We start from the raw sequence: 22494 nt of genomic DNA, 5'->3' as shown, positions 1-22494 counted from the left end.
TTAGCCATGCCTTCCTGAGTTATCATATTTTTTTGGGCTTTATTTTACTTACTAAGCATCCTAAATTTATCACTTTTAACATTCTTTGCAAAAAACTTAAATAATGTTAATTTAATAATTATTTGCTCAAAAAGGAAAAATTAGGAGAAAAAAATTACAAATTCCTGTATAATTTAACCCCAAAATATACTCATAATTAATAGTTATCAACAATAAAATTGTCCACTAAGATGTACAGTCTTCTCAACACTATAACCATCATCAATGAATAAATTAGATTTACAACATTCATCACCAAACAACACCATTGCGCCACCCTTTAGTCACATCATGACCCAACACCAACATAGAGCATAAACATTGGATATGACAATGGTGACAAACTTCAAATTTGATGACATGACAATAATTTTGAATTTTTTTATATTTTTAGTCACACTATTTGAAATTAATATAATACTAATGTTTGTTAACAAAAATAAAAAGAATAGATCAAAATGAAATTTTTTAAAATATAAAAGATTAAAATAAAAATTTTAAAACATAAAAATAACATTTAACTTATATTTTTTATTATTAAAAGAATTAGAGACTCATAATTTTTCTGTTGAGTCCAATAATTGACGAGACTTGTGTAGCACAAAAGGCTGAGACTATTTTCTCTAGCTCAACTAGACCATACAGGTCGGGTGGAGAAATTCTGGTCTACACCATCATTCTTGCTATTACATATTTAACGTTAAACTAACGAGCGAGTGTACAGATTTTTCTCTAGATAATTGTATTTTTAATATTATAGCCTAGCAACTTCAAAAATTAAATAAAGAATACTACTTTAATTATTTATAGATTAATAGTATTGTTTTATTTCTTAAAATCTTGATAGGTATAGTAAACAGAGTTGCGGATAGAGTATAAAATCACTGCAATAACAAAGATATGATAACAAGAGTATCTTATTCTAAAATCACCACAGAATTCACCCGTAATTAGATATAGAAACTAGAAAGCTAAAGAAGAAGAAAAGTGAAAAGGAAAGGAAGGAAGTATGCGTATGTGATTGTGATATGATGTGGCCGTGCGGGTAAAGTATCGTACAGAGGAGTTTGAAAGTAGGGATAACAAAGGCTAAAATAATAAGGCAATGATGAAAGAATCGCATTAAAGGCATACTTGTCTCGTGTCAAGTGTATTTTAAATACTCCTCATTTTGTCTTGTTCTGTGTTTGACTAGTAGCAACTGTTGGTAGCAGGTAACGGGTCGGTTGGTTGACCGGCACCATCAGGTCATTCTCACAACATACTACAGTATAAGAAAAAACCCTACATCTTTTAAATTAAAAATAAAATTACTCTCGCTAGCCAACATTAAATCCTATAAATTATTTATTATAGTAGCATTGTTACATAAGTGGGTGTGGATGAATTTAACTGTGTGCGCTCACTTTAGGTAACTGAATTTAGTAAAATTTGAGTAAATCTCGTGACATGAAACAAATCGAAGTCACTTGGATGTTGTTTGTTGAAAGAATTTCTCCGTCTTTTGTGGTGATGAGTTAACTACGTACGATGCTTTGCTTTTGTTTGTTGTTTTTTGTTTATCATATTCTTATCTTACAGCTCATGAGTAGTTAGAGTTTAAGTTCCGTTTTGCATAAGCCTAATTTTGGAACATCTGAATGGGTGGCTAAAAAGCACACTTAGTGTGGTAAGTGAGTCAGTGCTTGGTTTTTCTCTCTCATCTCACTCACATCACATGGGCTCGCTATATATAATGCGGGTTAGGGTTTTGAAGGGTGTTGTGTTGAGATGGGTTGGTATTGAGGGGAATGTTGGCTGGCTCGAGGCTTTTCACAAAGGAGGTTCACAGTGGATGGAACTATAAGGCTTCGGACCAGGCTTCATTCCCCTCAAAAGTACTTCCTTCATTTGTTTATACTTCAAACTTCAAACCACAAGATCATAGGTGTAGCTACGTACCTAGCTAGCTTCTCTCTTTATTTTGAAGGATCTCTCTACACACACGTCATGTGTGTGGTTGAGAACTTGAGATGTTTCCTTGCAAAGGTGAGGTTGAGAGGAATGTTGTCTGGCTCGAGGTCATGGAGGAAGAGGAGAGTACTGAGATCAGTGAAAGTTTCCAATGGAAATTTACCCTCTTAACACACACACAGAAAAAATGATTCTCGGACCAGGCTTCATTCCCCCCACCCAACTTTTGTTTTCTATTCCTTTCAGTTTCTTTCTCTCCATTTTCATATCTTTCTTGCATGCCCTTATGGTAAGGCTTTCTCTTCCTTTCATCTTTCTCTCAATTTGCACACACACACAACAACAACAACAAAAAAGCTCTTTTTACAGTTTGTTTTTGCAGGGTCAGAATTTTCAACTCACTGGTGGCAATCTTGTTTTGTAAAGGTTGTATTTTCATTACCTTCGTTTATATTACGCGTGTGAATATGCTACCTTCTCCCAAATCCCAAGCTAGAACTTTAGTGATGAATGAATCAATTTGTTTACATATGTGTGTGTGGCTAAAATAGAGAAAATTGAAAAGTTTTAGTTTTCATCATTAATTTGAAGGCACTTCTATGAAGAATTAGTCCATGCTTGAAAATCTATTAATTTTTGGATGTAATAATATTTTTTAAACAAACGGTTATCTTTTCAAAATGACTTCTAGCTTCTTTGTGTTTCCCTATTTTTCTCTCTCATACATTCACTCAAGAGAGAGAGAGAAGCATGTTCACCGGCACAAAGCAAATCTGTCTAGTTTTCTGGTGTCGTATTAATTTAAGATTAAGATTTTAGGGAGATAAGATACCTATGAAAATATATTATTAACAAATAAGTTGGCTAATCACAGGCCCTCAGACCTGCGGGAATGTTTATTTCACGTGGACAAGAAAGCTGAATGAAAGCATCAATAGTGAAAACCTATCATATGTGAAATTCTTTTCTTTATCTGCAACTAGCTGCTATGCCTCTTAGGTCTTTCTAACATCCCTCTTCTAAAGTCCTTTCAGCTTTGAATAATGTTTCAGCTTTCTGTCAATTAACCTGTTTTCAGGCCGGTGAAAATTATAGGGAAGCCAACTTCATAATTTTACTTGGGAAAAAGACTTGCCATCATTTTCATCAACATCTGAAAGAATGTACTTCAGGTAAATTAACAGTTACCCAGTAAAGCAAGTAATAAATATGTATTTAATGAGTTATTAAATTAATTATCATACAACATACACCTTCAAATGAGTCTAAAAATATTTATGTGTGTGATGTCAGGTTTCGAAACATGATGCACTGTTGAATTTATTGTAGTTTTGTTGTGTAGTGAAATGACAGTGATGAGTGTTGAAGGCATGCACTCACTAGATGCTGAAGTTGCTGATGCATATACATGTGAAAGAGAAATGAAATAAGAGATGTGCTGGAACAGTTAACGAGAAGAAGTGAGAATCAGGAGAAGCTAGCTAGGGATTATGATCTATGTGTCTGTCTATGTCGCTCTTGCTAGCTAGAGAAACAGATACTATATGATTATGATCTATGATCACACCATGTCATTGCCAGCTTCCATTATCATGACGACTCAGATGTGTGCATCTAGCTGCATGCATAATTAAACCTGGAAAAAGAGAAAGAGAAAAGTAGAGCTTCTCTTCTTCTATTCTATTATTATTATTATTATGTGTCTGATATGTGTGTTTTAGTGTAATGTATTTATGGAGCTTCTAAAGTTGTTGAAAATGCAGAAACCATCTCTGGAAAAGTTGGATAAGCAATATCAGCTTCATATGCTGCCTTTTTGTGGAGTCATAGTAGAAATAGTAATAGTGAGATGAGATCTTTTAGCATTTGAAATTGAAAAGCATTGTAGGGAGAGAGAGAGAGAGTAAATAAATGTATAGAGTATCTGGTGTTTCTTGGGAAATGAAACTGAGAGAAAGACACAGCTACTTGGGCATCGTTTCATGACAACCTTGGTCTCTTTAAAGAAGTGAAACAATTGCACTCCTTTATTGTTGACAGCTTCATCATGAATTTATTATCATTTGAGCTAGCTGCTAGCTTTTCTACACTGTCAGCTAGCTAGCCAGCAACAAAATCTTTAAAACATTTAAAATTTCACAACAATATATACCAGTGATAAACAAATTCAAAATAATATTATGTGATGTTAATTTACTTAAGAATATAGTGAAAAACATGCGTTATACCAGTGATAAACAAATTCAAAATAATATTATGTGATGTTAATTTACTTAAGAATATAGTGAAAAACATGCGTATTTCGCTTACCACTTTTTTTCTCTTCAAAATACCAAAATTTGATTTTATAATTGTTATAATTATTTAAGCTCATAGCTTTATTTTCATGTGTACGTAGACGAAGCATTCAATTTATATCTCTCTACTATTATTCGGCCAGTTTTTTCTTTTTTATTAGATGCCACGGCATAAAGAACAGTGCTTTTCCTGGGTGATGTATCAAAGGAGTTTTGAATATCGATCCTTTATCGATCCTTTTTCTCCCTTTTGAACTCCAAGCTATTTCTCTTCTATTAATTGGTATGCACACATAGTAGGGAAAAGATAAAAAGAAGAGAAAATGATTTGGGTCATCATTTGTTTGGTTAGGATAAAACAATGAAAGGAAGGGAATTGAAGATCGATATGCAATTTTTGTGGGTGCCATCATGTTTCATCCCTCTTTCTTAGTGAGGTTTGGAAAGGGAAATATAGTACTAGAGTGGCCATATATGTCTTCATTCGTTTTTGTTTTGAACCCATTAATGGCACGTGTCTTAATCCAATACACAGGTGGCATAAGCTTAACACTTGTGCAAGTTGTTTCTTCGTCACTGATCCAAGCGATTTGTGTATAACCCACCCGACCCAAGGATCAAACATGACTTTTAGAAGATTCTGGGATCAAACAATGTATGCGTAATGTTGTTATTCTCAGACTGATAGACACATCTAAAGTCCTCCCTAACCCCACTTAACTAGCTATACCAAACATTTTTTGGTGCAAACACATTTTGATATTACATAAAACCCTCGAAGTAAATTCTACTGTCAACATATACATTCATATTATAAGTATACATTGAGAAAATATATGTATATATTAAATAGAGGGCAAAGATGCATATCGGCGTGACTTTGGTTTAACAAAAGGATTAGTTTCCTACAATATGGTGAACTCAATCTCTGCTGAAAGAAGTCTCCTACATTCATTTAGTGTCTGACCGTGTAAAAAAATGCCTACGAAAAAAGTGACTTATGGGAAGGAAATAAAATGACGTTTATAAACTTAGTCTGATTATGTTTAATTAGAAGTTATAAAATACAAATAACACCTTGATGACGTCGAAACCCGAAATGAACAAGCTGTTGAATTCTTCTTAAAAAAAAGTTGAATATGTATTTTTTTTTACGTGGACATTTAGTTCTAAATTTGCAAATTGATGTTGATGAAATTTATTTTGAATTGTCAAATATAATTGAAATGTGTATTTAAATAAAAACGAAACACTTTTATGTGCGTGTGTTTTATTAGAAAATATAAGAAATACCTTTCTAATTTTAAAAGGACTGTATTGCATTGTTCATTAGAGTCTTCTCATTTTTTTTTCAAATGAAAAAGAATTAGTATATATATTCCTAACAAAACTGGTTAAGACAACAAGTTAATTGGTTCATGAGGCCCAAATTATTCAGTATACAGAAAACCAAATTATGTGTTTTAGAAAATAATATCTTATGGTTCTCTTTTCCACGAAGAAGATAAACGTACGTGGTTACTAGTGAACAAGCCAACTATTATGTTGTTTTAATGGTTTTTGTTTTGATAGAACATAGGCTGTGTTTGGAAAAGAATAAGTAAATAAATTACTAGTTCAAAATTAAAAAAGTTAGTTAAAGGCTGAAATTAATTGATTAAATTAAAAATATTTAGTAATCAAATCTAGCTGTTAAATTAGTTTAATTACTTTGTTGTTTTGTTTTGCAAACACAAATTCTATGACAGCTAGAAAGTTTCCCTCTAGGAATGGAGATGCTCTTACATTAAGAGGGTGTTTGATCGCGCTTCCATTACGTACCTGCCTTTATAATAGTTTTTACGTCAAATATAGTAATATACAGAAAAGACACAAAAAGTACTATATAGATCACCGAACTTACACGCGTCTAAGACTCACAAACGCGTAACCAAACACCCATTGAGTATTAGACTATTAATTACCCTTCACCATATTTTGTAGGTTTCTTTTTGCATCCCTCCTTTTTTTCTCCTCACTCGCTCCCTCCTTTTTTTGTTTTTTTATTTTTCTAAAATACCCCTTTTCCTTCTCACCTTCACCCTCTTCTTTTCCTTATAACCTCCCACATATCACCCCCATCCATAGTCCCCCCCTTCTTTCTCTCACCTCCACCCCTCCCACACACCCCACCATATGCACCCTGCTTCTTTTGCACCCATTTCTCATTTTTCTCTCAATTTTCTTTTCTTTCAAATCTACTTGGGTCATCACAAATTTTTTTCCCGCTTTACGCAAATTTTACAGAAATTAGTTTCCGTAATTTTCACTTAAGAAAATTAATTTCCATAATGTAGTAAATTTTTATACATTGCATAAACTAATTTTCATTTTGTAATATTTTTGTACTCCCTCCTCTCCTTAAGAAAAGCAATTTATTTAGTTACTATTCTTCTAACTTCATCCTTCATTTCTGTCCACTTAATTACTTATCACCTATGAGTAATTAATATTTGGAGAGAGAATAAGAATATATATCATAAAAAAATAATTAACGCAACAGACAACTAAAAAATAAATCTTATAAAAGAGATTAAAAAAAATGAACTTATCTATAAGAACAAAGAGAGTACATTACAAAAACTAGTTTTTGAAAGGTAATTTTTCCACACATTACATAAATTACATAGAATAGTTTTTGTAATATAGCTGCAGTAATGGGTCACAAATTTTAAAAAATATATTATGGAAATTAGTTTTTTTATAAATATTTTGTCAAACAAAAAAGAATAAGCAATGTGAAGAGAAAGAGAAACGAGGGGTGTGTAAAAAGAAGCCCTTACTTTCTTTCTATTCAAAGAGGCCAGTCATTAAAGTTGAAAAGAGTGGAAGCGTCACCAAACTTGACCTTGTGAGACCCACTCTTGATTGCCATTCGCCACCATGCAAAGCCTTTTATTTAAGGAATTACTATTGGTCGCATGATAATTGTTTTTAGCCCCTATTAAGAGGTTGAGACTTTTTTTATTCCAAAAATACTCTTCCCATGAAATTACAATTCTGTTGTACAAACCCCACAACGGAATTGTGATTCTGTTACAAATCGATTTTCACCCCTTTTACATACAATGAAATTGTGATTTTATTTTGTTAGGGGTGCCACAAAATATAACAACGAATCATGATTCTGTTGTTATGATTAAAGTTAAAAAAAATACAATAAAATCGTGATTCCGTTGTGGGTAAGAGGAGCAAAAATTGATTTGTAATGGAATCGTAATTTCGTAAAAAGAATATTTTTGAAATAAAAAAGTCTCAATCCCTTAGTAGGGGCCAAGAGTAATTTGTGGAGGGACCAATAATAACACCCTTTATTTAATGGCCACCAAACTTGCATTTGAACCCATATCCTCCCACTGCAATAATTCATCAGGGTAATACTAGATGAGCTGGAACACCTTCAAGAAAGGGGCAAGCTGTAGTGTATGTTTTAAATTTGAGAGGGAGTACAGTATAACCCTTATACGACTCAAGAAAGGAAGAATAATTTACTCTTTATTTTGTTAATCATAACTTTCTACTTTTATTTTCCTAATATCAATACTCAATGTTAACAAAACTAATAATCATTCTATCCAACTCAAACAAGATTTCTTAATATCATCACAATTTTTTATGTCGTGCCGTGAGGACATTTGCCACACATTTAAAATACAGTAGTATACTAAACAGAATTATTTAGAAGAATTTTAAATATCAAAGACTTTTTTTTTTACTTTTTGAATGCACTAAGAGCACTCTTGAACATTTTTTTCCCCAGAAAAGATCTCATTACAGTGGTAACAACAGTACAAGTACAAGGATTTCATGAAATTATATTTGGCCCGGTTACAATATACACAGCTTGGGGTGTTAGACGCAACAAACACAACAGTAAACGGAAACCTTAACCACGCCGCCGAACACTTTTCACTCTTCGTGGATGAGTATAGATCTTTGTATCTCTATTTTCAAGATTTTACAAAAATGATTAAATTTAGACGCAACAAACACAACAGTAAACGGAAACCTTAACCACGCCGCCGAACACTTTTCACTCTTCGTGGATGAGTATAGATCTTTGTATCTCTATTTCCAAGATTTTACAAAAATGATTAGATTTAGAGGGCAAAAAGTCAAAAACCCATGCATGGACAACTGAACCAGAGATGGATCTTTATGAAAGATTGATGGCCATCTCTTGAAGAAGAGCTTTCTTCTGAGATGCATTAATAATGCCCTTGCACTCCGCATCTAGTAATACTTCTGTCATAATTGCAGATGCTCGTCCTTTAGGCTCATCTTCAGAAGTCCTCCTCGACATGAAAGCCTGAATATATAAGAACCCCATGATATCAACACTTCCATACAAGAGTGAAATTTATACAAAAACTTGAAAGCATGCCATTACCTGCCCACGATGTGTTATTTCCAAGTATCCTGGTTGTATGATAAACGGTTCCCCATCAATTTGAACTGGGAAAGGACTGGAACAGTGTATCTTGATGGCTTTACCTTGAGCAAGCCTTCTTGCTTGTGAAAGTCCAACCTATACAGTAAATCAAGCATTGTTATTACTAATTTACCATGAACTTCAGATTTTCTTTTATCTGTTTTATAAGCTTGCAAAGTGAAATAAATGTACAAATACATTAATCTCTTTTGCAATAGGTGTTCTACAATATCTAAAGTAATCATTTCAACAGACAAGGTTTTATATAAAAAAAAGTTTTTATGGTAGAGACTGCTGATATCCTTTACAGGAAACAATTTTGTTCCAGCAGGATAGGAGTATTATAAGCAGAAGACAAGGTTTTTAACAACCCAAACAGCTGGTGCAGTATGAAGAGGGGGGATGGGGGGAATGAGTGGAGCGATTTGGAAATTACCACCAGAAGGTGGAATAAATGTGAGGAAGAGGGGTAAGAGGTTTAGGCAAGAATTAAGGTAGAGAAGTTTTAGGAGGGTGGAATATTCAGTCATTCAGTGGCTGAAGAATTTCAATAATTTTTTTCTTTCTTTTCTGGCATTCTCTGTGATTCCAGTCTTAACTGAGGGCTACTCTACCTTTATGGAGCTTGGTCTTGTTTTGTTTTCACCGAGTCCAATATAGAGTAAGGATACAAAATAAAATAAAATCTTGATACAGAGGCTCCATATTTAGACCTATTTCATTAATTAAGAAGAGATGGGAATGACCAAACCTGTGAATACCTTTAACTTTTAGATTGTTAAAATTTGAATCAGTTTGGCACTATCAGTATTAGAATTACTTTCTTTAATGACTAAACTACATATATAACTTATATCATTTAAAAAATAAAGAATACCTCAAAAACCTACCTAAATGTATTCACATCATTAGTTTATAAGAAAAAAATATTTTTGTGATTTAGTTTTCAACCAGTAGTCCAGTAGAATAATTTTAATAAACAATATCAATATCATGATAAATACTTGATTTGATATTTAAGAAGTGCATAAGATTCAAATATCCTATACCTGAAGTTTTCCTAGGTGCCATGCACCACATACGCATACCACCTCCAGCATTTTATCATGCATGGATTGCAGACGAAAATCATCATCATGCTCATAACCATTTTGCCAAAGATCTACTCCACCCATATAGCTCCCAATATTGAGCACAATTAAGCCCTCAGAATCCTGTATGAAAGAAAGGATTAAGGAATGATTCTTTACCCATAATATAGAGGACACAATATTCAAAACATTAATTTCTTAATGTGAAAATAATTATCAGAATCAGCAATTAACCTTAGGAATCTCAATGTCTCTCCCGTCAACTTCAAGCCACACTTGCCATGGCAAGTCAGCACAAGTTCTGTCCATAATATCCCTTGCGCCTTCTTTTGCATATCGCAATTTATTCAAAAACTGTTGACAGAATTATCATTGGAGATTAACAAACCCAAAAGTATTAGGTAAGGAAGCAGTGAATGGATTGTACACAAGTTAAATACCCTAGATAAAAGAAGCCAAAATAATAACACCCATACTTGCTGACCATCCACTAATCCTCACCATGGTCTCTCCTGGTTGTCATTATGAATTATAATAAAAAAATAAAATTAAAAATTAAAAGAATCAGTCTCAATAGGTTTCTATTTCAGTCAACTAGATTTAGCATCCTAAATTCCTAATGCTAACAAGAGCAATTTAGAATAAGCTTAGCCTATAAGCATGTACCGGCAGTGTAATTTTTATAAAATATTACATAGTCTTGCAATGGTAGTTTAAAGAAAGTACGTTGAAAGAAATTTAAGAAAACCAGACAACTGACATGGACTAACACGATTGAATATTTTACAATGATATACATAAAGGAAGGGAGAACTTCTACCTGACTACAAAACTTTTCAGGATTTATTTCTCGAGTAATATGAAATTTATATGCAACCTTTGCATCACATCCAATGCCTATAAAAGCAGGTTGAAGATGTCAGTAACTTTTAAGAAACAATTGCAGGTAGTTGTTGTTTTAGAGTATTACCAAGATAGTTCATCATAGATTTAGTTTTCACTTTATTTGATTTTCCTTCAGAACTTTCTTCTACGATTTTTACTTCCCAGCGATCTAGCATAGTAACTGCTGCATTGCTAATGTCATGCAAAAGCATAGTCAATCCGCCTTGTCCATCAAGTGTAGAGAAGCCTCTTCCCCAGTTAAGTACCCTGGACAAATCATTTCCGGTGCCAAGGGGAAGAATTGCCACAGGAGGAGGTGACTCAAAATTGTGTCTTTCTATAGCATCAAGGACCCATGCAACAGTGCCATCCCCACCACATACCAGCACTTTAAAATATCGTACACTTTTGAAGAATTCCAAGCCCACTTCAGGGCCTTGAGAAGCACTCAATTCAAATATCTACAGTAAAATAACCAAAGCAGAAAATGTCCATTGAGACTATGACATGGAAGAAAAATATTACCTATATCTAGACAAGTAATGCTAAAGAAAGGGGGGGGGGGGGGGGGGAAATCATAGATAGCTTGCTCTTAAAGAGTTGTTAGTAGGATTCTATGAAACATTAATCTGTATTGTCATACAAATATCCACTATAAAAAGACAAGAATTTCAAGGGGGAAAACCAACAGAAAGTTCTATTTGACGAGAAAATTGAAAGATAACAATTCGATAAAACATAATGTGTTGAATTTCTCACATTGCATGAATGGAGGAAAAAACACAACTATGCTTAACATGTGTTGAATTTCTCATTTTTTTTCCTTTTGTCTACATGAGAACTTCTATTTCTTTTTATTAACTTTAAGAAATTCACCAAAACAAAAAAAGTTTGAACATTAAGAAAGATTAAATGCTTAGTACAACACCAAAACATTTGGATTACTTTAAAGTTTAAAAATTCACGAACAATGAACGGTTTAAAATAACATACCCTGCAAATCTTCATAATTAGGAATTATATGGATTCAAAAAATAGCCACAAGTGTACAAGGTAAAATAGTTAGGAGAAAATTTCATGATTAGACAATTTGCACTTGATATCAATACTTAATAAAAAAATCTAAAAGATATATCTGCAACATGCTTAATAACAGATGTCATTACTTCAATTAAAAGCAAAAACATTTGTGTATCAAAGACAAAGAAATCACCTGAACAGGATTTAGTAGCATATTCAATCTCCTATGAAGAGAAGGCCCAAGCTGCCCACCACTCCTGGCATTGATGAAGACCAAAAGTGGGCTTGCATCTTGTGGCAAACCAACCAGTGTGTATTTCTTGATTTGATTAGGCGTAGCAGTTAAACCATTTCCTAATACTCTACCATTATTCACAAGATCAAAAAGCTTCTCATCACCGAACTTATTCCAGTGGAGACCATTCAACACATACTCCAATAATGTTGCATCAGTAATCGAGGAACCATCTGACTTACCATTAGCATTGTAACCACCTAAACTTTTATTGCGATTACGCCGCTTTCTAATCTGGCCATTAACAGAAGAGGTTATAATAGAACTTAGTCGTCCTCCTTGTTTATCTTCGTCAACTTGTTTGACACAAAGAGGAGAAAGGATAATTCGCCTCAAAGGACCCAAATCACAAAAGTCACCAGAATCTCTAGTCAATTTGTTATGACATTTCACATGGATGAGGCGCTGACACCAGCGGCAATCCCAGGTAGGAGAAGCTTTAACAAACGGAACACCACATGGCTCGTCACAGTAAAAACAGAAGGCAGACATCTCATGATTTTCATCCACATCAACCCATCTTTCAGACCAGTGATGTCGAATATGGCCAAAACCAGCCTGAGCCACACATTTGCAATCCTTTGCTGCAAACTGAGAACAAAGGAAATGAGCTGCGACACCACAAACAGAGCAACGATGGAGAGGAGTACGCGGTGAGGCTGTTGTACCTAAATTTTGAGAAGGCCAAAGGGAAGTCAAGCAGAAACAACAAGTGGATGGCTGTTCCCTATAAGTAAAATCTTCCACCCACAAATGCTCCGATAGCGGAACTTTAAACTTTTTCCAAACTTTCTTCTTTTCTCTTGCTGCAGCTTTAATCCAATTTAATGAGGACCTTCGCTGCCACTTGAGAACAGCATATATCACAGCCATTAGTCCAAATGATCCAGTTATCAGCCATCCGAAAATAGATGCACTGGATGCATCAGGGCTCGTGACCAACCTCAGAAAGGAAATCCCCAGATCTATCATGGTTAAACTCATTTGATTGAACTCTTCCGACAAACATAAAACCTGGATAACAATGCAAGCCAAACTGTCACACATTGCAATGGATAAAAATTATTGTTTTTTGAAAGAAGAAAAAAAAAGTTATCTAACTGACTGACTGGCAACAATTAATAGACAGAACATAAAAAATATAGCAAGTATGGGCAGCAAAGCATGATTGAACAGTTGCAGTACAGAAAAATACAAAACAGAAAATCCGAAACGGAGTTCACTAGCTTGATGAGAAACACAAAATTGACACAAGAAAAAGACATGAATAAATTGAACCAAATTCAACTGGCAAACTAAATGAAAAATCAGGATACATTTACTTACTTACATCATTCCCTAATCCTAAATCATATCACGTAGAAACAAAAAGCAAAAAAAGCAGAAGCAATTAAACTCGGAAACAAATTGCATAATTAATAACGAAAACAAAAATAAATTTCTAGGGCATGCGCGGTGCTGGCTTAAAATTGTAGACGGGATTGAGAATTAATGCGAGATGAATCGGAAAAACGCTTTTGATAGTGATTGTAAATGCAGCTTAGGAAGGAATCTAGAAATAAGATGAAGGAAGGAAGAAACGGAATTGTGAGAAAACGATGAGAGAGATTAGATCTACGGAACAGAACACGATGAAAATGAAACAGGGAGGGGAATTGGAGTGAAACCTGAATGGAGGATGGAGGTTAGGTTAGAGAGGGAATTTTGATTTTGGAGCTTAACAGAATAGAATATATAGTTGCAACCCTTCTCTTCTTCTTCCCCTCCGAACAAGTAAAGTTTAATACAAATACAATTCCTATATATCATTAATCAGATTTTAAATTTCAACGTTCCATTCTTCCTTCCTTTTCACCTTACTCGATCAAAAAGTAATGAAAAGGGAAAAGCAGTGAGATGAGAGAGAGAAACGGGAAAAGGGCGGGATTTCCATGGCGCAATGAACACGCTTCCCCTGTTGGATTCACCGGAACATACCAATGGGAGACGCGTTTCCTTCTATTTACCTTTTTGTCCCTTCCCTTCTACCATGCAATTTTATACTCCTCACTCACTTTCCTAATACAGTATAATTTATTGATATATATGAGTCTCTATATTTTTTTTTTCTTTGCAAGTGTAAAAATACCGATATATCAATCCTCATGCTAACAAGAGACAAAGATAGATAATATCTTTTTTAACAATGTTTAAAAATGTCAAAATAATTCATCCATATTTCCATGACAAATTAATCATACTAACTCAACATTCTATTTCATAATATTTAATGATGTCATATCAATCTCAAAGTTAGAATCCATTATCCAATTTAATGAAAGGATTGATATGGTGACATTTTTACTCTTTCAAAGATAAAAGAAAGATTTATATGTCAACAAATTACACTTTTTAAGGATTAAATTAAGTATTTATATTTTTTTTAAAGTACATTTTACATTATTTTTATAATTTGTAAATAGTTAAAAAAATATTATTTTAAACTACTCTTTTTTATCTTTATATTTTTTCTTTGAAAATACATTTTTCAATATTTCTATAAATATTTCAAATAATATTTTCTTCAATTATTTTAAGTTTCTCTTCTTTTATCCTTATATATGATTTTATTAATTTTTCATCAAATTCAATCTATTATCTCTTTTATCTTTTATATTTATATTATCTTTAAATTATATTTCAATGATTTTTTTAAATTATATATATTTAAAAATAATCTTATCTAAAAACTGAATATGTCTGTCTCTATTTTATAAATTTTAATTCTCATCCTTAAATAAATGCGTTTTTAGAAGCTACTAGTATTCAGCACGTGCATTACAAAGGTAAAATTTAGTATGTAAATTTTATAATTATAAGTATTTACTTATATAATATAATTAAAATAAATATATATCAAGTGACATCAAGAAAATTTAATATATCTGTTTTAGAAAAATTATATTTATATATATATTTGTTTTAAGAAAATCATGCCACGGCGTATCTAATTTCCCCCCAACTAACATGGTCTCTTCCTCGATGTGACCTTTAAAAGTTAACGTGAATGAATGTTCTAGTTATTAGGAATGACTCTGGTATGACTTTGTTCGGGATCACAATTCACAATAATGGATTATGGATGTGATGCTCAGAATGTGATGACTTTTTGGTATAAGCTAAGCTTTCTGTTTTAGATGAACCATACAACTAGTACCCTGTGCTTCATGCTTGGAATACCAGGCATTTTACATATATGTGAATCATTAGCCACTAGCTTCCATACTTTTTCACTTTCCCACGCCAAGTGATACTTTAATAACCTTGCTGATAAATTGTCGAAATTAACCTTTACTTGCCGAATATCTCTGGATATATACAAGAGTTACCCCAGAAGTTGATTCTACCATAGGCATGAATATATTGGATGAATTTCTTAAATCCACAGTAAAAAAAATAATATTAACTCAAATCTGTATTCATGTCACAAATATCTTTGTATATGTATATATAGAAAATCAATATTTTTTTTCATCATTAATTATTAGGTGGGTAAGGATGACTTAGCGATCTCAATGCATAACTACGGAACAAAACAGTAACAAGGGTTGGTCATGCATATATAACAGATTATGGGGTGAATTTGTAATTATACTTCTCCCATAACTATAGTTTCATTGTTCATCTGAAATTAAAGTTTATATCAAAACGCGTAATCATATCTTTCCGAAGACAATTCAAAGAAATACTATTGTTTAGTCATAAAATTGAGGTGTGTTTTTATGATTAGATATCCATAAAATAATCAGTGAGATCTTTAAATTAAAGTTGATCGAACTCTCCATTAAAAGTTGTTTTCGTTTAAAGTTATTTTTAATATTTGCATGGTTAACTATGTGTTAATTATAAATTATAATTTAAAGAAAAATATGAGTTATTCCTTTTATATTATAAAGTTGTTATTTTAGAAAAATATATTTTAATATATATTTATGTGTATGAATGTTTAGTTTACAATATTATACATTGGTTACGTGTCACAAAACTGAAAGGTGAAATGTTAGTTGATATCTAAAAATTAAAAAATTAATTTATTAAATTATAAATATTTTATAAAACTAACGGTTAAAGTAATTAAAAAATATAATATGATAGAAAAATAATAAAATTTATTTATTTAAAAATGATAACTAATAAGAAATTGAATAAAAACATTAATGATAAAAATAAAAAAAAAATATAAAAATTTAAAAGTTAGAAACTAATGTTTTGAAAAAATTATTTCAAGTAACCTTTAAAAGAAAGTTACAAACTAATAAAAAATACTCATTTATTAAATAATTAAAGATATTTTTCAGCTAGTAATTTTTTTAAATTAATTAAAATATCTTATCAAACATAATCATTATTAATTAATTAAAACTATTTTTGCTTTTTTATTGGAGCATACTCATTATTTCGAATAACACTTAAGACCTATTTAGATACCAGTTATAAGTATTTTTGAAAGTTTTTCAACTAAAAATATAAAACTTTATTGATAAAAAAAAAATTCTCAAAAACACTTTTACCCTTATATCCAAACATGCTCTTAATCCACAATACAAGATGGTAAATCACCGAAGTGATAGGGACCAACATAAGAAAAAACTGAAGCTCTAGCCAACCAATTCGCTTGTTGCCTTATAAAACAAAAGCTGAAGTTTGTAAAATTGTTAAGGATTCTACGACACTGTGAAACAATGATCCCGAATTCTGATACATCTAATTTCTTGTTGTGGATTGCTGATACAACCTGCTGGCAGTCCGATTCTATTAAGATTATTGTTGTTAAGGTTTTTAAAATAATTATTATAAAAATTAATAATTTTTTTATATATACGGAGTAATTTTTAATATATGCATAATATATGAGTAAATGAGATTGTGTTAAAAATGTTGTGAAATGACTTCAATAGAAACAAATTTATTTTGATGATACATTCGTTTCCAAATTTGTTGTGATCGAAACGAATTAATTGGTTCCAAAATTTCAATACAACTTTAATTGAAAGTTGATAAACTGATCAAAAAATTTGAAAGTTGATAATTGGACATGATGATAATCAACTTTTGTGAAGAACTTGATGGACGGAAAAATATGATGGTCATCTCATGATTAATTAAAAGAGAAGACAGCGGTTATTTGTCTATTCGAGCTAATTATTAAAAAAATGTGATTTACAAAATTCCAAAATTAATTATTATTACCAAAAACGTCAATACCAATATGGATGGAATAGTGAAGTAGTTAACGGATGATAATATTGATCTTTAATAGTATCCTCCTCCGCACGACACAAGCCATCAAAATTACACCTGTACTACTTTCTTCTGGCCGATAGGAGTTGTAGCTTTATTCAGAAAGCATAAATTGGTTCGAAAAGGACTTTATTCTTAGATGAATTTTATGTAATGTAATTTTAAATATTTAAATTCAAGCAAATATTTAATGTTAAAAATGGTAGATTTTTTAAAAGAAAATGTATGATCATATATTTAAATGAATTTTTATTCTTGAAAACTGAAATTAGATAAATAATATAATGTATATAATGATAATAAAAAAATTAAAATTTTCCAAGTAATAAATATAATAAACAAAAGCATATACTATATATTCGAGAACATTTTTTTTTTAAACTACGAGAATCTTCCACTGATGATAATTATACTGAAGGTGAGAACATTCATATCAGCAGAGTAACACCAACTTAACTGGAAAAAAAATTCATACACAAATTCGAATAAAGCATCTTAATTGTTTGAGAGAAGTCAAGCATATATCACTTGAACCAACCACTCAAGACTTTACACAACTTCAAATATTCATAATTATAATATAATCAATATTTAACACCCTAAATAGTAGACTCTATATAACAAAAGATCGCAACTTCTTTCTTTTGCCAATTCAAGACTTATTGTGGATTGAATTATATTTTCTTAAGGAATAAACAATTAATTTGATTTCATTAAATATTTTTATAACACCTATTTAATTTATATTAGAATTTACAGTATAAATTGGATTAGATTAATTGAAAATATATTTTTTAATAAATTAAGAAAAAAAAAATTTCGAAATATAACTTGTCCGTTGGCTAACCTTAAGCTCTAGCCCAACCCCTTATTAAGTGGGTTGTGTGAGTTGAAAGTTTTTGAGCTCTCTCATTGGAATACATAATCTAGAAAAAAAAAAGTAATAAAAAACCAAAAGAATGCACCTAAAATAGTAATTAAACAGAGACAACCTCACTGGAACTATGCAAAAGGATGAATACAATAGAGATTTAAAATAACAACGTTCATGAAAAGATATTAACTATTAGGCGGTGGTGGAGAGGACTACTACAGATCAACCACCACCACAAAGAGGACACAACCTTCGAACATAGATGAAGTTGGGTGTAGGTCCACGGGGTGTGAAGTCCTTTAGGAGAAATAGGTTGTGAGGAAAAAGAAAGCTATAATATGTGAAGGGTAATTTAGGTATAATTTAAAATTGGGGGTGCAATTAGGTAAAAAGAATATTGAATAAGTAAAAGCCTTGGGTGTACTAAAAAGTCCTGGCTATTATAGTGGGCCAAGTGTCTAAAACAAATGACACCACTAATTAAAAGGAATTGTTATTTACCTTTTCCAATTTTACTAATATACCTATTTTCATTTATATTTTTTTTTCAAACTATACTTATCAAAATTTGGAGTTGGGACACGTCGGCGTGGACGTGGTCAAGGTAAACTCCTGAACTTTCCACGTCAACTAGAAAGTGACCTTTGTTAGGAAGACAAGAGAGGGGACCTGCCAAATAAAAGACTCTAACACTCAAGCAAGTATATGTGAGTTAGGAGAGTAAGTATGAGAATGTATGCACATGTGAGCAAGTGTGTGTGAGTATGAATGAATGTATTTGTGTGCTTGTTGTGCGCAGATGAATGTGTGTTGAGAGGACAAGGAAACCTGATACTTATAGAATGGAGAGGGAGTTGCGAATCTTTGTTGATAGGAGTTGTTACAATGACGTAACAACCCTTGCAAATAATTACTTACTTGTGGATAATAACCGGTGATTTATAGATAACCTTAGAGATAATGTATAGCTTAGAGATAAAAGCTAGTAGATAATTGTTACTTGCAATGTGTAGCTTTGTAGATAATTGAATATTTGTCGAGAGATACAAAGATGACATTGTATTCAAATAATAAGAGATTAAAGATAACCTGTCGGTTGAGAAATGTGACTGTTAAGGGTTGATTGTTTGTGTTCCCGTGTCAGGACTAGGACTGACATGAAAGGTTGATGTGTGTCTCAGCGTGCCACGTAGCATAACACATATACTTTGTGGACCCTAAACAATACACAAACATATCATTTTTCTTGAAACTATATACACTTCGGAAAGTGTTCAATTTTTAACATTCCAAAAATTAGTTTCCAAAACTATTAACAATTTATCACATTTTGAAAAGTATTGTCCAAAAGGAAAAAAAAAAGGTACAAATTGCTTTTAAGTTGTTTTGTATTTGGTGTGTTAATATATACTTATTTTTTGATTTACTTAGAATAAAACCTAACAAAAGATGATACCATGAGATTCTAGAAGAAGTTATGTGCAGATAATTTTGTGGATGCATCGATATTCTAATCAGAGTGTTAGAAATCTTTTTGGTAAAGTAATCACTGAAATTTTATCCATTTGCTAGTGAAGTTGCACCTTTGGTTGAGAAGTAAAATTTTCACGAAAACAAAAAATGTAACCAAGCTCTTATGCTTCCTCCAACTAGATGTTATTGTCATGAACTATCCCAAACAGTAAAACCACTAAGAGCAATTGGTGTCTTGTCTTTTTTTTCGGTAAAAATTGACTTTATGAAAAAAAATTATATTTTTAAAAAAAATTATATAAAAGGATGTATATATATTAGTAAAATTGGAAGGTGTAAATAACAATTACACTAACAAAATGATAAATAAGAGAGATTGGAATTTGGGTTGAGAAATCTTATCATCAAATCAAACGAACGTAAAATAAAAGTTCAGTGCGCGTAGGTTTTGGCGACTGAGTTATTAGGAGTGGGTAAGTTTTGACAGAGATTTTTAATTTAATGTTAAGGGTAGGTTGAGGCACACACAAAGTAGAGGAAGAGAATGATGAGGCGACAGGGTGTGGGGAGTGAAGAGTTGGATGGTGGTGTCGTCGGAGACAGGAGAGGCACGCCTAGATGATGTTGGGAAGCACTCCATAACGCGGCGAACCGGGTTGCCGGCGCGTGACCGTAGAGTCCTCGATCCCATGCTGTCTCACCCTTCTTCCATCCTAGGACGCCAAAGACCCATTGTTGTCAACTTGGAACACGTCAAAGGAATCATCACTGCCACCGAGGTTCTCATGATCAACTCCTCCAACCCTTTCTTTCTTCGCTTCCTTCAAGACCTTCACACCCGTCTTATTCATCAAACTCCCTCCCCGGTACGTACTTCCATTTTCCCTCACCTTAACACCACTCGTCATCATTGAATATGTACGTTCATGTTAATTAATAACTTATCGTAGCTGGAGTTCACAAAAAAATATATTTATTTGAGCTTCTTTAATTAAGGAACAAAAGTACGTACAAATTTCTTCAACCATATACCACGAGCGGGATTATTTTGGGATTGTTCTCTGATTTAGTGGGTTGGTGAGCACCTATAATCTCTAAAGCACCCAGAAAAAATTAACAAACAAATCTAAATTAAAGTTTCATTTGGGCATGAAAAAAGTATAAATAGGCATGCATGCTTGATAGTGTAAAGAGATTTTGAAGTTTAAACTTATGATTCATGATAAATTATCAGTTTTTAGCATGTTAATAATGTTAATTTAGATTTGAAGATGATATAATTTCCTCCTAAGAATATATGTAATGTAGTCTTAGATATTATTAAAAAATATCATATGCGCATGCATGGTCATGATATTAAACTTGACTACACATGAGCAATGGGATGGGTGGTGGTAACGAAGCAAAGACCTCTAGCGATGGTGGTGAAGATTCCCAAAATGATTCGCCTGTGAAAACATCTGAGGAGGACTCTGATGCGTTTCAAGTAAATTCAGAGATGGCACCAGCAGGTCCTTAGCAGTTACCTTTTGAGTTCCGAGCACTCGAGACATGTATTGAATCTGCTTGCAGGTACCTTGAATCTGAGGTCCAGATGATAGTAAATTCTATTTGCTTGTATAATAAGTTGTATGACTTTGTGTCTATAATATTAGACTTCAACATTGGAGGAAGAGGCTTACCCAGCTTTAGATGCATTGGCCTCTCAACTTAGCACACTCAATCTTGAACGTGTAATACACATCAAGAGTCGTTTGGTTGCATTTTCCGGTCGTGTGCAAAAGGTATATATAATATAATATTCATGGCAAATTGAATTTGAGTATATTTATATTAGCAACTAACCAAACCACATTAATTTCATTCTTCTTACCAGCTCTAAGCAAGTCTTGAAGTTGTTCAAATCTTATATAAATAATTCGTGCCATATTTTGTGTTTCAGGGTGGCTTACTGTGCGACTTTATGCAAACACTTGTTTTGGATTGCATTTTGCAAACTTGCAAACTCTCTTCTGAGCAAGTGTTCTCCGGTTTCATTGTCCTGTTTAAATTGTTCTTAATTCATTTTAGTCGCATAAATTCTCCACTGTGCAAATGGAGAGTAGGCTGGTCTGTACAAATTTAATATACAAGAAATGCTAGGAAGACATTTTTTTTTATGGTTGCTTCTGATTTTTTTGTCAAGGATATTAATTTCGGGTAGGAACATAAAGTCTATATTGTGAACCTGGAAGTGTGAATCCAAAAAGAAAGCAAGATGATTAATTAGGTTTGTGGGTTCTTTTAGTTCGGATTTACTATATGAGCATATTTTTGCAACAAGATGGAGTATATACCAAGGGATATTTTGATTAATTGTTGTTTAATAAAGCTATAATTAACAATTTGTATGAATTATACGAATTCTCTTACATAAAAAAATTGAAACTTCATAGAAAAATAGGTACTCACTACGACGGTGAGAAGAAACCACCAACAAGTAAAAATAAACGGAGAGATGAAGAAGGAAAGATCGCGGCAAAAGGAAGGGAGAGCGACAAGAAACAAAGGAGGAAGGGGATGGTAGTTTTTAATTTCAAGTGAATGACAAATTCGATAATTCAGCTTGATGGTTGGGTATAAAATAAATTTTCAGGAGAAGAAAATCCCTTTTTTTGGTTGGGGAAGAAAAAATATTTGCTCTCTCAATAGATAGAGGGTAATTATTTGTAAATCAATTTATGAATTTTTATACGAGCGAACTATATTATTATGGACAGAAATTTTTGCCGGATTATAAGTTTAACAACTCCGGAATCATCACTACCATAGAAGAG

At 32.3% G+C, this 22494-nt stretch overlaps 1 protein-coding gene, 2 long non-coding RNA genes and 1 other non-coding gene across 9 annotated transcripts; 3 read left to right on the top strand and 1 right to left on the bottom strand.

Moving 5' to 3' along the window:
* The first annotated feature begins 1390 nt into the window (after positions 1 to 1390).
* Positions 1391 to 3981, top strand: LOC121174906 (uncharacterized). Of its 4 annotated transcripts, none has more exons than XR_005891601.1 (3): positions 1427 to 2991; positions 3071 to 3164; positions 3335 to 3981. It is a non-coding gene; the product is annotated as an uncharacterized lncRNA (long non-coding RNA). The 4 variants fall into 4 exon arrangements; XR_005891599.1 differs by having other exon boundaries at positions 1441 to 2418; XR_005891600.1 differs by having other exon boundaries at positions 1451 to 3164; positions 3335 to 3650; positions 3756 to 3981.
* Positions 2071 to 2213, top strand: MIR166N (microRNA MIR166n). Its single transcript, NR_126721.1, has one exon. It is a non-coding gene; the product is annotated as a microRNA MIR166n (primary transcript).
* A 4140-nt stretch (positions 3982 to 8121) lies between the features above and the next one.
* On the bottom strand, positions 8122 to 14098 carry DGK2 (diacylglycerol kinase 2). Of its 3 annotated transcripts, none has more exons than XM_041015613.1 (8): positions 13719 to 14098; positions 11950 to 13065; positions 10822 to 11197; positions 10672 to 10748; positions 10086 to 10205; positions 9810 to 9974; positions 8719 to 8856; positions 8122 to 8637 (listed from the first exon to the last, which is right to left on the bottom strand). In XM_041015613.1, exons 2-8 carry the CDS (start codon positions 13033 to 13035, stop codon positions 8485 to 8487), a joined length of 2115 nt encoding a protein of 704 aa, XP_040871547.1. In that variant the 5' UTR covers positions 13036 to 13065; positions 13719 to 14098; the 3' UTR covers positions 8122 to 8484. The 3 variants fall into 3 exon arrangements, with proteins under 3 accessions (XP_040871547.1, XP_040871548.1, XP_040871546.1); XM_041015614.1 differs by having other exon boundaries at positions 13907 to 14054; XM_041015612.1 differs by having other exon boundaries at positions 13912 to 14051.
* Positions 14099 to 20078: 5980 nt separating this feature from the next.
* On the top strand, positions 20079 to 21903 carry LOC113001694 (uncharacterized). Its single transcript, XR_003267153.2, has 3 exons — positions 20079 to 21250; positions 21334 to 21462; positions 21621 to 21903. It is a non-coding gene; the product is annotated as an uncharacterized lncRNA (long non-coding RNA).
* Positions 21904 to 22494: the final 591 nt, after the last annotated feature.

This window comes from Glycine max, chromosome 5, assembly GCF_000004515.6.
Source record: "Glycine max cultivar Williams 82 chromosome 5, Glycine_max_v4.0, whole genome shotgun sequence".
NCBI classification, from domain to species: Eukaryota; Viridiplantae; Streptophyta; class Magnoliopsida; order Fabales; family Fabaceae; genus Glycine; species Glycine max.
This window is presented reverse-complemented; position numbering and strand designations above follow the sequence as displayed.